General features: G+C 32.4%; 1 protein-coding gene across 2 annotated transcripts in view; it reads right to left on the bottom strand.

Moving 5' to 3' along the window:
- Positions 1-3: 3 nt before the first annotated feature.
- LOC133173657 (TBC domain-containing protein kinase-like protein) overlaps positions 4-17735 on the bottom strand; it is a 39003-nt gene continuing 21271 nt past the window's right edge. The window contains exons 1-27 of one of the 2 annotated variants that reach the window (XM_061308644.1): positions 17507-17521; positions 17221-17275; positions 16640-16834; positions 15778-15850; positions 14383-14497; positions 13796-13869; positions 13358-13505; positions 13169-13238; positions 12260-12315; positions 11967-12028; positions 10924-10981; positions 10610-10706; positions 8900-9038; positions 8598-8697; positions 7501-7550; positions 7224-7329; positions 6960-7094; positions 6253-6315; positions 5936-6113; positions 5721-5804; positions 4043-4128; positions 3903-3939; positions 3571-3732; positions 3237-3400; positions 2891-3066; positions 2136-2295; positions 4-1768 (exon numbers count right to left, since the gene is read on the bottom strand). In XM_061308644.1, the coding sequence (XP_061164628.1) occupies positions 1655-1768; positions 2136-2295; positions 2891-3066; positions 3237-3400; positions 3571-3732; positions 3903-3939; positions 4043-4128; positions 5721-5804; positions 5936-6113; positions 6253-6315; positions 6960-7094; positions 7224-7329; positions 7501-7550; positions 8598-8697; positions 8900-9038; positions 10610-10706; positions 10924-10981; positions 11967-12028; positions 12260-12315; positions 13169-13238; positions 13358-13505; positions 13796-13869; positions 14383-14497; positions 15778-15850; positions 16640-16832 (2700 nt within the window). In that variant the 5' untranslated portion in view covers positions 16833-16834; positions 17221-17275; positions 17507-17521 and the 3' untranslated portion in view covers positions 4-1654. Of the gene's footprint in view, positions 1769-2135; positions 2296-2890; positions 3067-3236; positions 3401-3570; positions 3733-3902; positions 3940-4042; positions 4129-5720; positions 5805-5935; positions 6114-6252; positions 6316-6959; positions 7095-7223; positions 7330-7500; positions 7551-8597; positions 8698-8899; positions 9039-10609; positions 10707-10923; positions 10982-11966; positions 12029-12259; positions 12316-13168; positions 13239-13357; positions 13506-13795; positions 13870-14382; positions 14498-15777; positions 15851-16639; positions 16835-17220; positions 17276-17506; positions 17522-17735 lie in introns of those variants that run through there. The other variant, XM_061308645.1, reaches the window with a different exon arrangement.

Below are 17735 nucleotides of genomic sequence, written 5' to 3'. Positions count from 1 at the left end.
AGGTGACTATTTAAATATTTATTAGTAAAATTAATAAACAATCTTCAACAAAAATCACAACAATATTGCACGATTAAACTATATACTGTGGTTTCATTAATATTCTTGGGCATCAATTTTCGTGGATTTAGTAAAAATCACTGTTTCGAGGATACGTAAATTCATGGATAATGATCATATAAAAAAAATCACCTTTTAATTTTTTTTCACTCTCTGTATGCTTCAGCGGGAATCTTCACGCCATTTACAATGTTAAGAGTATGTTAATATTTTAAAACAATTACTTACAGGTGACAACTCTTTAATTTATTCTTTTTATTTTACTCATCTGTATTTTAAAAGTCGGAACCTTCAAGCGTTTACAACGCAGTGTACATGGTATAACAATAAAGGGTGAGGAATTCCAAACACCGTCTCCATTGTAAGACTATGATCTCAACTGGCAAATTAAATATCTGATATTGAAACAGATTATTAAAAACAATCAATTAAAATAGACTTTAATTTAATCAACGTTTCGGTTAAAAGGTGTGCAAGTATCTTAAAATATTAAGACAATTTGGATTTTATCTTTTAGGTGCACATACGGACGATAATTAAGTTGGCACCAGGGCATTAAAAAGTAACAAAAATAATTAAGTACTTAAATTTACAAAGTGGTGTTAGGGACTTTTTTCACATGCACAGCGTGTTGTTTTTGGACTCGACAGTGACATCCAGACCCCCTTGTTTGCAGATCTCTGAACAAACACATCCACGCTCGCTGGATACGACGCAACGCTTAAACATGCAAAATGGACGACAAACAAACCTTGAAGGGCTTCGAAATGGCAGGACTTCCGAACATACATACATGTACCCGCTTTCTCATGTTTAACAAAAAAATTGTTTCAAAGTCAAATTAGCATAAAATTGTGTTTATAATTTGTATTTTTAAGCCAATTATGAACAGAGAGTAATTAATTATTTCTACCGAAATTTTTATTTTACGGTAATTTGCGTTCTCACTGTGTAGGTGATAATTGGTGTTGGACAGTTAGGTTGTTTGAGAATAACAAATTTACACATTTAAGCCTGATTATTTATCACCTTTTGTGTTATACCTCTGATTAGTATATGAACCGCGGTTCTACGTACATTTTGTTTGTTTATCTCCGTGCAGAATATTTAAATATATTTTGCTAAAAATTGCCAGATAATTATCAAACAGTATTTTTAAAAAAAATATTCTTTAAAACGATAAAATACATTTATAAAGCCACCCTTTGGGGAAAGGGGGGTATTCACATATATTAACGAAAGTCATAATAGGCTTTTTAAAGGTTTATCATAAATCAAAATGGAGGCACCAAACTTCGATGAACATTTGATTTCGTGGATCGACTCAACAACGAAATCCACGAAAATTGGTGTTCCACGAATAATGATGAAACCACAGTATTGTTTGTAGAGACTGGAAACCTTTCAGACATTTACAACCCCTCCTTTTGATGCACAATTTTGATTTATGAATTTGGTCCATCCGTTGTTGAATTTCTTTAATAGTGTGTTTTCAAAGTGAGCTATCTCTGAAAAATTCTAAAATGTGTGTCACTGCAATGTAATGAGACAGAATTTTCCCTTGTGTGTTGGTCCTTAGCCTAGTGTTTTGTCTTCAGAAGTAATCTGCTGGGGGTACAGTCAGAATGTTTGTAGACCTCAGGACATCAATGCCTTTATGTAACACACACACCTTCTGGTATCCCAGCCGCACAAGGTCAGCAGCAAACTGTAATACATGTATATTGTATTGTACAAGACTTTATAGATACTACAAGCAAACTGTAATACATGTACATTGTGTTGCATGATACTTTATAGATATTACAAGCAAACTGTAATACATGTACATTGTGTTGTATTAGACTTCATAAATACTACACAATTTCTTTGCAAAACATAATTGGTACAGTGCAGATACTTTGTAGTACATGTTGAATATGTAGAAAGCATCAATGATTTAGTCTGCTATATTATCATGGGTTATGGCATGATTCAATCTAAGGTATAAACATGTACTAATTTCTTTCATAGTTGAGGGAATTGTCATACTGCTAGTAGAGATATAATTATATATAGGTATACTGTATACTTACATTACAAGAGTTCTTTCCCCTGCTCCCTACAATGACCTTGATCAGTCCTTTATTTTGATTCAGTGTATTTACTGCAGGACAAGGATTCAGATCTCCTTCAGGAGAAAAGGCAGAAGGAAATGGGATGTTGATGCTTCCAGGAATGGTCCCCTTAGCAAAGCTTTTAAAAATTAAGGAATTTAAATAAAATATGTATTTGTAAAATACAGTCAAACCTCGTTATCTTGAACTCTATGAAGAGACTTCAAGATATCCGAGGATTCGAGAAATCCAGGGTAAAATACTTAAAAAATAAGGGGTTGGGACTTCCAAATCACTTCAACATATCCATGGTATTTGAGATATCAGTGTTCAAGAACCCAAGTTTAACTGAACTTGAAAAAAATATCTTAATCCTTCTCTTACCCTACATATTTCAAATTGTACCTCTGTGAAATATGCAGCCACAAAATAACAAAAATTATTGAAACTACCAATGTTGTTAGCCATAATGGAAACTACTGTAAACCAACCTTTATTCGTATTCGAGAAATATCCGCGAGTTTCGCGAACTTCTTTAACTTACGAATATTAATCGCTGCGATCCATAAATTTTGATATGTATTTATAAAGAATATTTCCTAAGTCGCGAAAATTAATCGTCGCGGATTGATTTCAAACAGAAGAATCGCGAATAAAAGATGACGCGAAAAATAGTTGGTTTACAGTAATCATTGCCTCAGTAAAGTTGTTTAGAATCATTAATATAAGGATACTCCTCAGGGTTCCTAGTGTCAATCACGATTATCATTGGTTTGCTGTTCACTCTTCTCTTGGTGGGACTTCTGGTAGAAGCCGGGCCACAAAGTTCACCCAACTCTATCAAATCCTCCGCAGATATTCGACAGCATTTTTCCGATTTCAGCTCCTCAACTTTAATTGGTTCCATTGACTACAAACAAAGAAATTACAAAAATGAACAAGTACTTAAAAGATATTCAACTTGGATATACCCATTAAATGAATGTTAAATCAAGTCAACTCTGCTAGTTAGATTTACCTCCCTTGTCTCATAAAATCTACAGAGAGAATTTTGTAAAATTGAATATTTAATATAGGTACCAGTTCAGATTTTGGTTGTTCATTGTAGTCCTTGGAGTAATAAGATACATTAGGCTTGTCAGAGGGTTTATTTGGTTCCCTAGCATACTGTCGGAATGTGGCACTTTTTGGAGTGCTACAGAAAATCTTGATGGAATCTTGTACACATCTCTGTATGTCTATCTCTGTTAAAAAAAAAGTTACTATGTAATCATTGGTCAGATAAATTTAGTTTTCCACAAAAGTGTAGCATCTTAAATTTATCAAATATAGACCATTTAATTTAATATTAATTATAGTCAATACCACATTTTCATCAGAACAGAAAACTGTTTAAAACTGATCTAAAAATAACCTGGCATGTCTGAGAACAACAGAATACATTCATTGAATCCATAAGAAAGTAGACGGTCCCTGAACTGCTGCAGTATGGCTACACCTATACACAGAGGGAAAGACGAGTTGCCCAGTAGCAGTGTATCCCAAAGATGAACCAGTTTATGAATTGGAAAGGCATCTGTTGAAGGAAGATACTATTATCAAACCATGTTATTATAAAAATTCTCTGAGAATCAGATATAATAATCTATACAATGTAAGTCTTGACTACCAGAATGTATCTTACATAGCGTATCATTAAACTTTAATTTAAACATATGACATATATTTTTGTAAATTTGTACTTACGAGCAAACATTGTGAGGAACCATGGGATTGCATACAACTGGAAAAAAAAAATGTTAATTAAAAATGGAATACTGTTAAGCCTATTCATTTACTTAATTTTTGTAACTTGCATTAGAATTGTAAAATCTTTGACAACTTACATCTGGTATAAACCCAATCCCATCTAAATGGTTGCTGAGTTCAGGGTCATGAAATGTGATCAGATGAGAGAATACAGCAAGGTACTCTAAAAATATATTGTAATACATGTATAACAGGCTTAAGTGTTTACATATACAAACAAAAATTCACTATGGCAGTATGGTCATGTACCAAAGTACAGTAAAACTTGTTTAGTCAACATGAATATGGATATAACAAATTTATCAATAAAGCTAAGTTATTTTTGGATCTCTAGCAAAATTTTTCAACAATTCTTTGTAAAATCTTATGATTATAATGAACTAATAATGAATTTATATACATAGTGAACTATGGACATAGCAAATTCACAGGTCCCAAATACTTTGTTATAACCAAGTTTTCCTGTAATCACTATTCAATAAATGATATTTTGATTAGCATTCTCCATCTTATGTTACCTGCCCATTAGACAAGGCATTTAGACAGAAACATGGACTGCAATTATATACCAGTTCAGGTGTCACATTCTATGAACAATTTTCAATTAAAAATAAGGCAACTTTGTTTCTCTATACAGTACTTTTGCAGCAACAGTGAAGACAAGAGGCCCATGGGTCACAACACTCACCTAAGTAACTTTGGCCTTGCTGTTTTTCACCTGATTCCCCCCCCCCCCCTCACCCTGTAGTACTTATTGTTGCCCCGCCCTACCCCAGGGGTCATGATTTGAACAATTTAGAATCCACACTACCCCAGAATGCTTCCACATAAGTTTCAGCTTTTCTGGCCCTGCATGTGGTTCTTGAGAAGAAGATTTTTAAAGATTTTTACTACATATTTCAATGTAAAACTTGGATTTCCTATTGTGGCTCCACCCTACCCCCAGGGGTCATGATTTGAACAATTTAGAATCCACACTACCCCAGAATGCTTCCACATAAGTTTCAGCTTTTCTGGCCCTGCATGTGGTTCTTGAGAAGAAGATTTTTAAAGATTTTTACTACATATTTCAATGTAAAACTTGGATTTCCTATTGTGGCTCCGCCCTACCCCCGGGGGTGATGATTTGAATAATTTAGAATCTACACTACCCAAGGATGTTTCTACATAAGTTTAAGCTTATCTGGCCCAGTGGTTCTTGAGAAGAAGATTTTTTAATGACCCCACTCAATTTTTGTCTTTTCTTGATTATCTCCCCTTTGAAGGGGGCATGGCCCTTCATTTTAACAATTTAAACTCCCCTTTACCCAATGATGCTTTGTACCACGTTTGGTTAAAATTGGCCCAGTGGTTCTTGAGAAGAAGTTGAAAATGTGAAAAGTTTACAGACGAATGGACAGACGATGGACAATGCGTGATCAGAAAATCTCACTTGAACTTTCAGCTCAGGTGAGCTAATACACTGTAATTATCATTAACAGTGATTTATGCCCATTGTTTAGCTATTTTAGAGCCAAAGGTCAACCTTAAAAGGAAGCCAACATTATTTTATGTGAGTTTTAATCGAAAGATAGTGATGAGAAAAAAAATTATCCACAGAATCAATACATAGGTCAAATGTCTAAAAGTAAGGTAACTTAATTAAACTCAAATTGTGTACATAGAACACAAACCAGTGGGCAAAAATGAATGGAAATAGGTTTGACGGCAAAATGTGACCTTGTTGACTTAGATGATACAGATATTTCCACCTACCCTGTATAACCTGAGAGTTGTCTTTCAAAAAGAAATTGTGTAGATATTTTGGAATGAATGCCGAGAGACAGGTGTAAGCCAGTGCTGAAAAAAAATTTAAAACATGATTATGTAAGTTTAATATTTATTAATTTCAGTTTGTTGCTTATTAATTTTTTTGCACTTCTCAATATGAAAAAATTAGATAAACTTCAAATCAAAATGATAACTTCTACCTTCATTGTTGAAGTTGAGGGCCAGGAAGGGGGCTGAGAGGGAGTCGAGACCCTGCCAGTATACATACTGAGGGTGACTGACCACCCACGCTTTGAGGACCCTCTTGAACTTGGAATGGGCAGTAGGAGATGACAGAAGTTCATGATATTGATGACAACGGGGTATGTCTACCTCTATCTGAAACCAAAAGTAATGAGAATTTCACTTTAAAATGATACACATACCTACAGCAAATACTACATGTATATAATTATTGGGTAATCTTTTAGTTTTTGGAATGTTGCACTTCAGTCACACTATGCTGTATAGTACTGACCTGTCTATCAGTGGTGGTGGGGGTCTCCTTATCTATCGCATCATATCTAGAGTATATATCACCCTACAGAGAATATAGAAAACAGGGTTATTACAGATCAAAACCATAGCAAAGGTGCAAAGCATCATATTTAAATATTTTAAAGAAAAAGTATGAGGAATACGCTCATGAATTTTTAGTTTGAAATATTCAATATTTTGATTTCAAAGTACAATAAAAAGCATAAACATTTTTAAATAACACAAATTCCAACATAAACAGAAATATGCCACAACTTGAATTTTTCAGTGCATTTTAAATCAAAATAAATTCATTCATTGAAATGAAAACAAGAGATATATAGGACATGACTGTATTACTGAATACTGATCCCAGTGAAAAAGACAAATGTAATATAAACTAGACATATATAATCAGGAATGTTTGAATGATCTCCAGACGAGCAGGACGTAAAACAATTTACTACATGTAGTTCTAAGAAAATCTGTGTTTATTTACAGTTTGGCACTGTAATTAATATCTGGACACTCATAATGATAAGGGTTCATTTCTTCATAATCATATTTTGTTACCATTAAGGATTTATTCTATCAAACCAATAAAAAAATAACATCTCAATTCCCAATGTGCACTTTCAAAAACAACCACAAATAGATCAGCCACTCCTGCTGCCGATAAGAAGTACTTTAACAAAGGTTTTAGTTTACCTCCACCTCCAGAAGAGCCACCCAGACATGGGCTCTAACCAGAGGGGGAATGTCCACTCTGGCCTCCTTCAGGATGTGATTTTTCTTGTAAGGATATCCTTTTATCAATCTCTCATATAGGATAATTCTGTGAAACTGGTAAAAAGAACACACCATTGGTAATTTGAGAATAAATCAAAGCACATATGAATTTTTGACATGACAGAAAACCAGTGACACATACTTAATATGCAGTATTGACTTCTAAACAATATAAGCCCTTACCTGATATTCCACATCTCTTTCTCTGATGACTAGAGGTAGGTTAGCTGTCTCAGAAATTTCAGAGTTGTTAGGAGATGATGGGAGGGTCGGTGAAACCTGGCTATTTCTGTGACATATGAAACATAAAATCACACTGTCATGATAATTGAAGTAAATACAGGTACACTTCTACAACAAGTAATTTGAGAAAAAAACTAATCTTTGTATTTTTTAATGTCATGCTTTTAAAAAAATAAAATGCAATAAATGCAAAGAATTTCAAAAATAGATAACTCACTCATCTTCCAGCAGGGGATAATATGCTGTTTCTTCTATTTCACTTAATCTCTGTAAAATTCAATAAATTGAACAAATACTTTAAAAAGTTCCTCTTATTAAGACAGCAAGTTATACCCTATAAAGGATTATTTCTATGCTACAAATTTTTGCAACATGATGTTTAGCCAGAAGTCTCTGATGAGGACTATAGCTTTCCTGGTTTGTGCTTATCAAAGAAAAAGTAGCCCTTGGACTTGAAAGTATGCGACAGCAAAAAAAAGAATAATGATCCTTGGTTTAGTCTCTTTTTGTGGCAATATTTATTGCAATCAGACTTAAACTGTACACGGAGTAGTCTTTTGAAAGAACTTCACAGAAATTTCTATTTTTAGTAACCATGGCAACACTGTTCAACAAAATCAAAAATGATATATAGAATAACCGTTTGTATCTCAGTACAATCTACTTGTGTGCCAAGTTATACTGAAATCAGACCAAAATTATGGGAGGAGTTGGGGTTTGAAAGTATTTAACAGAAATCTTTATTTTCAGTAACCATGGCAACACTGTTCATTGAAAGCAAAAATTTATAAATAGAATTATGTATCTTAGTATATCTACGTGTTTGCCACGGTATATTGAAATCAGACCAGAACTGTATAAGGAGAAGCATTTTTAAAGTAAATCACAGAAAATTTCTATATTTTAGTAACCATGGCAACACTGTTCAACAAAATCAAAAGCCAATCCAAAAAAAATATGCATCTTAGTTTTCTCTACTTGTGTGTCAAGTTATATTTAAATCAGACCAAATCTATAGGAAGAGTAGCATTTTGAAATTTTTTTAACAGATGGACAGACAGGTAGGATGGACGGACAGACACCTTACTATCGCATAAGCTTTTCTGATCTCAGACCAGAAGAAGTTGTAGTCGAATTTCATTTGCAATATTTTTGACTGGTTTAGAATTGCAAAAACAGAAAGACAAAATCTGAATATTTTTTGCAATTATATTTTTAGGGATTTTGACAGAACCACAAAATTGAGCAAAAAATGGACAACTGCAGAAATAATGTATTATATGGTTTGTTTGTCATTACTGAGTGTATGACTACCTTCCTGAGTTGTTCCTGAGACAGAATTATGATGGTCCCATCTAACAATTCTGCCTGGTCTCTCCTCTGACCAAAAACTTCACCATCCAGTGTTGAATAACTGTTAACAAACATTTCATTTTCTGTCAGTTTAAAGTTGTGAGCTTATTGTGCGCCTAATTTGCAATATACATGTACATGTATTAACATTAACTAGATGTAATTTTTATATACAAATGTGTAAATGAATTAAATTGTTTTTATAAATTAAGTGATTTTCTCCCGATGTTTTCCTGGGAATGTCATTATTAGATCCCACTTACTATGGCAAGAGATGGATGGGGGGCTTAGTTTTGACCAATCCCTCCTTCTTCAGTGCACCAAACAATTCCCCTCCTGCTAGTCGCCATAAGTAGTACACCTCTTCCATAGACCTCAAAGACAGGTGGTCCTCATTATAATCTAAATATACAAACACATCTGTTATAATACCTACAAAAACATCTTCTAGTCTTCACAGACATGTTTGGGTATTTATTATACACATGTACAGGTTAAGTAATCTTCAGTAATAAAATACTCTATCAATAAAAGTAATGCACAGGTAATTTTGGGGGGCTTTGAAAATAAGCAGTGCAAGACACTACACTATTAAATACAGTCAAACCTCGTTATCTCAAACTCAAAGGGACCGAGAAAATACTTGGAGATATCAAGGGATTCAAGATATCCAGGGTAAAATACTTAAAGAATAAGAGGTTGGAACTTCCAATTCACTTCTACATATCCATGGTATTCGAGATATCCATATTCAAGATACTCAAGTTCAATTGTATACCTAATGTAAACAAATGTTCAGTTAATTTTGTTGCCATACTTTTATATCCTCAAACAATGAACAAGTATTTGTATATGAACCTTTGAAACCTTTTATATTGTACATGTATTCATATATGAACTGTTTATACCTATTATATTGTACAAAAATTTGTATATGAACATTTCATACCTTTTATATTGTACATGAATTTGTATATGAACCTTTCATACCTTTTATATTGTACAGGCATTTGCATATGAACCTCTCATACCATTTATATTGTGCATGTATTTGTATATGACCTTTCATACCTTTTATATTGTACATGAATTTGTATATGAACCTCTCAAACCTTTTATATTGTACATGTATTTGTATATGAACTGTTCATACCTTTTATATTGTACATGTATTTGTATATGAACCTTTCATACATTTATATTGCATATGTATTCATATATGAACCTCTCATACCTTTTATATTGTACATGTATTCGTATATGAACCTTTCATACCTTTTATATTGTTCATGTATTTGTACATGAACCTTTCATACCTTTTATATTGTACATGTATTTGTATATGAACCTCTCAAACCTTTTATATTGTACATGTATTTGTATATGAACCTCTCAAACCTTTTATATTGTACATGTATTTGTATATGAACCTCTCAAACCTTTTATATTGTACATGTATTTGTATATGAACCTCTCATACATTTATATTGTACATGTATTTGTATATGAACCTTTCATACCTTTTATATTGTACATGTATTTGTATATGAACTGTTTATACCTTTTATATTGTACAAGAATTTGTATATGAACCTTTCATACCTTTTATATTGTACATGAATTTGTATATGAACCTTTCATACCTTTTATATTGTACATGTACTTGTATATGAACCTTTCATACCTTTTATATTGTACATGAATTTTTATATAAACCTTTCATACCTTTTATATTGTATACATATTTGTATATGAACCTTTCATACCTTTTATATTGTACATGTATTTGTATATGAACCTCTCATACCTTTTATATTGAATGAATTTGTATATGAACCTTTCATGCCTTTTATATTGTACATTTATTTGTATATGAACCTTTCATACCTTTTATATTGTACATGTACTTGTATACATATGAACCTTTCATACCTTTTATATTGTACTTGTATTTGTATATGAACCTTTAATACCTTTTATATTGTACCCATTTTGTCCTAGTACAGGCAGTTCTAAGTCCAGGCTGCGTAGATCTGATGAAAATGGTCTGTATCCATTTTTCGTTTTTACCTACAACGTATTTAAATTTTGATTTTGTGATATTTGACCTGAAATATTTCCATCAATTATTTGACTATGGTAATTTTTGAGTAAAAGTTATCATCTAAACCAAAATAAATGTATGTAATCTGTAATTAAAAAGAATTTACACACAGATTTAATAGTTGCTACATGTATATATGAGTTATAGTTTTACATGTATAAACATAATGATCCTAGTACTCACATCACTCTGTCTTAAGTCTCTAAACAGGGAGTGTTCCATTAATTTTGCTGGGTTTGATCTGCATTGTAAAGCATATACAGTGTAAAATTCAAATGATTTAAGTGCTAGTACATGAATATATAATTTTCAACTGAATCGTAATTTTCAGTATTACTGTAATATCAGAAATTATAGCCAAAATTGCTGTTATAACATTAGATACATGTAAGTTATACAAGTACATACATGATAAAGATTATTGTTACATGTACTGATAAAGATTACTGTTACATGTACTGATAAAGATTATTGTTACATATACTGATAAAGATTATGTTTACATGTACTGATAAAGATTACTGTTACATGTACTGATAAAGATTACTGTTACATGTACTGATAAAGATTACTGTTACATGTACTGATAAAGATTACAGTTACATGTACTGATAAAGATTACTGTTACATGTACTGATAAAGATTACTGTTACATGTACTAATAAAGATTACTGTTACATGTACTGATAAAGATTACTGTTACATGTACTGATAAAGATTACGTTTACATGTACTGATAAAGATTACTGTTACATGTACTGATAAAGATTACAGTTACATGTACTGATAAAGATTACTGTTACATGTACTGATAAAGATTACTGTTACATGTACTAATAAAGATTACTGTTACATGTACTGATAAAGATTACTGTTACATGTACTGATAAAGATTACGTTTACATGTACTGATAAAGATTACTGTTACATGTACTGATAAAGATTACAGTTACATGTACTGATAAAGATTACTGTTACATGTACTGATAAAGATTACAGTTACATGTACTGATAAAGATTACAGTTACATGTACTGATAAAGATTACTGTTACATGTACTGATAAAGATTACAGTTACATGTACTAATAAAGATTACTGTTATGTGTACTGATAAAGATTACTGTTATGTGTACTGATAAAGATTACTGTTATGTGTACTAAATGATAAAGATTACTACAATAATTTTTATGATAGACAGAATGACAACTGTAATACCGTCAGTACCTGTCTACTGGTGAAGCAGCTAAACATTGTCTCAGAAAGTCAATAAAATCTCGTGAAAGGGACTGTAATTAAAAATAAAAATAATTTTTCCATATTTCTCTCATTTCAAATAAATTATTTCTAACTAAAGGGTAAATACTGCAAAGGTCTTAGCTAGATTGACTAAACGGTGGTAAGTAGAAAACACTGCCTTTGGCTTGAATGAGAATAACACTCATTTAAATTAATTTTCAAACTGAAATTTTGACATAAAGAACATTATTCTGTAACAGTTGAATGATGATAAAATTTACCTTGATATGGCTCTCCACATTCAGATCTTTGCAAATTGTGTCTAAGGGGTGAATATCTGAGGGAAAAATAACATAAAAATCCTTTCAGCTCACTCAACAAATATGTTAATATCTTATGCTATACCCATGGTTCCATTAGCATGTTTCCAAAAAAACTGCGAGCCTTGCCTGGACCTAACTTGCAGGTATGACACAACTAGGGATGCTAATCTCCCTGTATCACATGCTGCCCCTACCCTATACTATCATGTGGTGGGGAGGTCCACTTTATAATATTTAAAGCAGGTCTATTTCTAGGAGACTGCAAGTCCTACCCAGACTAAACTGAAGTAGTATAATGCATCTAGGGATGTTTCTGCATGTAAAATTGCCTTATATGCATGCACCAACTTAGTTTATTTTCCAGATGAATGACTAGCCAATGCTTCTGGAGCAGGTCTATTTCTTTGTGATTATAACCCCTACAATAATGAGACTTTCACCAATAATGTACAAGTTCCTAGGGATTACTATCATTCATATGCCCCTTGTATTCATGCTTCAGGACTTTGTTGCTGTTACAACATTATGCTGATATTTAGGCCCTTCATGGACCAATCTTGCATGGATGATACAGCTAACAATGCTCACTATGCATCCTGTTTTTATACTGCATCTGACCTGTATTCTCTAGATGAATGACCACAGTAATATTTTGGGAGCAAGTCCATTCCCATCTAACTATAAGTCATACCTCGACTGACTTGCATGAAAATGGATTATTTCCATACAACATTAATACAAAGAGAAAACTGAGCCCTCAGAAAAGTAGACATGTATGATGTGTGACAATGGAGTTGAAACACACATGTATATACGTACAGTGTTAATTAAGTTTATTTTTTTATAAATGTGTTAAATACTGCTAACCTGAGTTGATGAAGCTTAAAATTTTGAAAAAAGTCTGAGGCATGGTAAGATCACCCCAAAATTCTTCTCCCTGTAACAGTAATGGAAGAAAGAATATTAGTTATACATGGATATATACTGAATTGGTAGTGTCTTAAAAAAAAAGCTCTGATAAAAAAATCAGATTTTTCATTTCAGATATATACTCACTGTGAACACCTCGATCAGAATCAGGCCTAGTGACCAGACATCGGACTTTGGTCCTGAGGGGGTTAGTACAGTGGGTTCAGACTCTGAATGTTCATCATACTGAATAGGGAACTCACACAGCACCTCGGGGGATAGGTACTGAGGGTGTCTAAAAGTCAAACATAGGAAGATGAAAATTATATGCTTAACCCCCTTTAATTTAAAATTAGGTTCATAATGCAGATTAAGTTCATGTTATCATGGGCATTTATAGTCTATACCTCATCCTTAACTAAAAGAGAGAGAGAATGCTGTGTTGGGTGCTTATTTTCTAGAATATGGTACAGGTTTACTGAGACTTTTTCAGCTGTCTTGTGCTACAGTTTTAAAAACTTGAGGGAAAAAATCAGGTTGCATTTTGAAAAAAATTAATATCCCACAAACCAATGAGGTACTCACCCTATAGGAAACGCCACATCTGCCCCATAATCTGTCATGTAATACAACCCATACTCCGACAGCTTTACCTGCCCCTATATTAAAACACTGCTCACTGAGGTACACAACAATCAATATTGTTCATTCTATATTATTTTCTTTATAATACATATAAATATACATGTATAAACAACTTGCATCTGTGAAATACAAAATGACATCACACTGACATCATGTGATGCCACAGCAAAAAATTGGGTTCAAGAAATAAACACTTTTAAACATACAGCTATATTTGTTTCAAGAAATAAACATTTTTCAAACATGAAGCTGTAATTGAATTCCAATATAAATATTTAATTACTTTTTGCACCTCACATGCAAAGTCAGACAATGATTCCATGATTTAACATAGGCATACAAAAATTCCCAATATAATCAATCAATACTTAAACAAGAAAAATTTATCAAACACTCAAGTATCAAAGTTACATGTAGCAGTAATATTTCGTGTACAGCCACTGTGAGTAAAATTTCTCGTACAGACAATGAGCAAAATAGAATCAAATGTTTATTTTTGATAAATGAATACCACATTTAGAACATACCTTGGCATTGAATAAGATATTCTCCTGAGACAGATTTCTGTGTGTGATTCGGTTTTTATTAAGATAGGTCAGTCCCTTGACAATCCCATATGCCAATGACACCAGATTCTCCTCACTAAAACAATGTTTACTCTTAAATTGAGTTATTACACATATAAGACTAAAGGTATAATAAACTGTGAAATCTCAAACATTCACGGGGGGTTGGAGGTGGGATGGGGGGGGGGGTAATTTTTGTTGTTTTCATGGTTTGAAGAGACCCATGAACTCATGTCCTCCTAGAAATGTTAAGATTTTATAGTACCAGAGGTGTGTTCAACAGAGCGAGCGCTCGCTCTGCTGAACACACCTCTGGTACAGTAAAATGTTTTCTACCATCCATGAAATCAAATCCCCAGGAACCAATATTTTTTCTTTAAACCAAAATAAGTGATTTTACAGTAGGCCTACTTAATAAAAATAATTCAAATGCATTACTGGTATATATTGTACAAGAAAATCTTAGATCAAATACATTTAGTTCTGTATCATCATGTTCTTAATGATAATGGCAGATAAAGATAAATGTATTGTATTTCTGTCCATCGTCTTAAGCCACGGTCCGGAGTCTGCATATAGCTCTCTCCTACCTGTGGCTGCTTGATCAAAAAAAGTGTCGTAATCTTGAATATTTACGCCTTTATATTGTGACGTCAAGTTCAGCCAATGACAATATTTGTTTCCATCGCTATTGAAATCAACAATTGACATCAACAGTATACAAGAAATGTTTCGTATACTGCTATTGGATATTGAAAGGTCGTACATTTTAGCCGTGGTTTGCGACGATGATTTCTGTCCTACTTAATTTTTTTTATTGCATTAATTATAGAATGTTTTAAATTTGTCACAACTTTCAATTTTGGGTAATTATTATGCCTTACTGTGTTTCTTTTTACATTACATAACATTTTGTGCTATCCTTCATTCTATTCTATCATTTTCATTCATTGGCCATCTTCCTGGCTGCTGATTAGTTGAAAAACAAACAACTTGTACATGACAGCAGATAACTACATGTAGGAAATAGACAGTTTTATGGTATTCATTTTATATGGAGTAACGACAGTAGAGGTATAATAAAATAGTATACAAGTCCCTTATGTCTGTAGAAGTGAAGATTCTTTTGGAATATTACAAATTTAAATCTGATTATAGCTACACATATTTTGTGTTTTTGTACTTCTTTGACTCTGCTTATCAACCAATCAGCTTTAAAAAGGTTGGCCAGTAAGCTAGGGCATTGATTAATGCAATATTCAATTCAATGAAGAGTGAAAAGAATCAGGGTAATGAAATGAGTCATAAAAAAATGAAATTTTAAATAGCAAAGGAATTGTTATGGCAATATCTCACCAAGTATATTTGCCTGACTTGGCAACATTCTTCAGACATTGCTGGTAATGTTCTGTGACAACCAATAGTCGTTCTACAAAATTAAAAAAAATTAAATCAAATCCATGAAAGTTAACATGATCATAATAGGTATAGCACCAATACTGCAGCAAGTTTATTATTGAAAATTTTCTTCAAGGTTTTATTATTCTTGAAAATAAATCCATGCTCAGTCTTGATGAGCTTTTATAGGTTCCTTTGTCATCAGCTTATTTTCTACAGGTGCACGTACTCTGCTAAAGTAACATTCAGTGTTTGGACCTTTCAATTGAGAACAAAAAAAATCAAATTTGGGGAGATAATAGGGATGGGTATTGCCAAAAATTTTGTATCACAATATATCACAATTTTTCAAAAAATATCAGAATAATATCATGATATTTGTTCTCATAATTTTTATTATGATCTTCCATGAATTTCCATAATTTTTTCTAAAATATATAGTGTGAAAACATATGAAGTTCACTTTTTTTCATTTTTATTAATAAACATGTTTGGATGCTAGGATACCATTGTTTTACTATTTTACAACATTTTTTACAATTCCTGTAATTGTAATTTTCGGAATTTTTAATTACGTACTTAATACCGGTATTTTAGTCTCTGTATCAAGATCGCGCACTAAAAAAATCACGATATATTGGTATACCATCGCACATCCCTAGGAGACATCAACCCAAAAAAATTAATCAAAATAAAGTAAAGGAAATATTAACAAAAGTAAACAAATTATACACCATGAATTTTGTGCTTATATCCACAATTGCTAATTTTGCAAAGATCTGAATTATGTATTTCAACAATGAATACAACTATCACTGACCATGTTTGCCTCTTTGAATGTCTAAGTATTTGCAAACATTTTCATGGCTGATGGTTTTCAAGTGCTCAAATCTTCCCAAAATTTTTATAGAATTTGGTGTCAAAGGTAGTCCATTGGCTCCACACTTGTCATTTGGATGACTACGTGCAAAAAATGTGGTCAATCCAAAATCAGCTTTTCCAAGTTCAGACATACCTGGAAAAAAATCTATATTATGACTTTTCTTTTAACTTCATGTTGTACATAATATTGCATTAAAAATGCCTTCAATAAAATTATATATTCAAAATGACCTTAAACCCTGATCTTGTAGCCATTTACCCATGACTGCATATTTCCCACACCAGTCAAGACAAGTAGCAGTCAAACTCTTTACTATGATACCTGTTCTGTGTCATTTGTACCAGTGTTTATCAATATAAATGAAGAAGTGAGTGATATAGTCATCAGGTTATGTACCTTAATAACTTAAAGGTAGGCAAGACATAGTTAATCCCCTATTTTACAATAATATACAAGGTGCAGGCATGATTGTTGTGCAAATAAAGGAATGAAACAGAATTTTATTTTTGATTTCTGACCTGTTCTAGGTATGTACCGGTACAAGTTCTGTCGATCAGCTGATGTGTGGAAATCCTTGAAAAATATGTGAAAATATATAATCTTTATATTTCGAAGTAATTTATTAAGATTATTTTGACAAATATATACAACCAAAAGGGTTCCTTTAGGATGTATTTTGAGTTTCAGTGTTATCAGTGTTTATCCCTTATTATAAAGAATCTTTCAAGAAGCTGGCTCGGCTTCTTCACCCAGCGGTTCATATCATGACAACAATATCAAATTCATGAATGGAAAAATGCTTACTTTTACCGTCAAGTTTAACAGCCGTCAACTAAACATTTTTGATTTTACTTTTCGTTCTACTTTCACATTCACAAAAGGGGGCGTGTCCTTGAACTTTCTTTTTGCATTGTTTCGTATATGACGTGAAAGAATACCTGTAAGCTGTGTATTTAATAAATAGCTAGCATCAATTCATAAAAAAATATCTTATATTCATGAGCTACAAAATTAAACTTAAATCTGATTTTAT

The sequence above is a fragment of the Saccostrea echinata genome, unplaced genomic scaffold, assembly GCF_033153115.1.
Source record: "Saccostrea echinata isolate AGI-Se365-2 ecotype Australia unplaced genomic scaffold, CSIRO_AGI_Sech_v1 ptg000056l, whole genome shotgun sequence".
Classification (NCBI taxonomy): Eukaryota; Metazoa; Mollusca; class Bivalvia; order Ostreida; family Ostreidae; genus Saccostrea; species Saccostrea echinata.
This window is presented reverse-complemented; position numbering and strand designations above follow the sequence as displayed.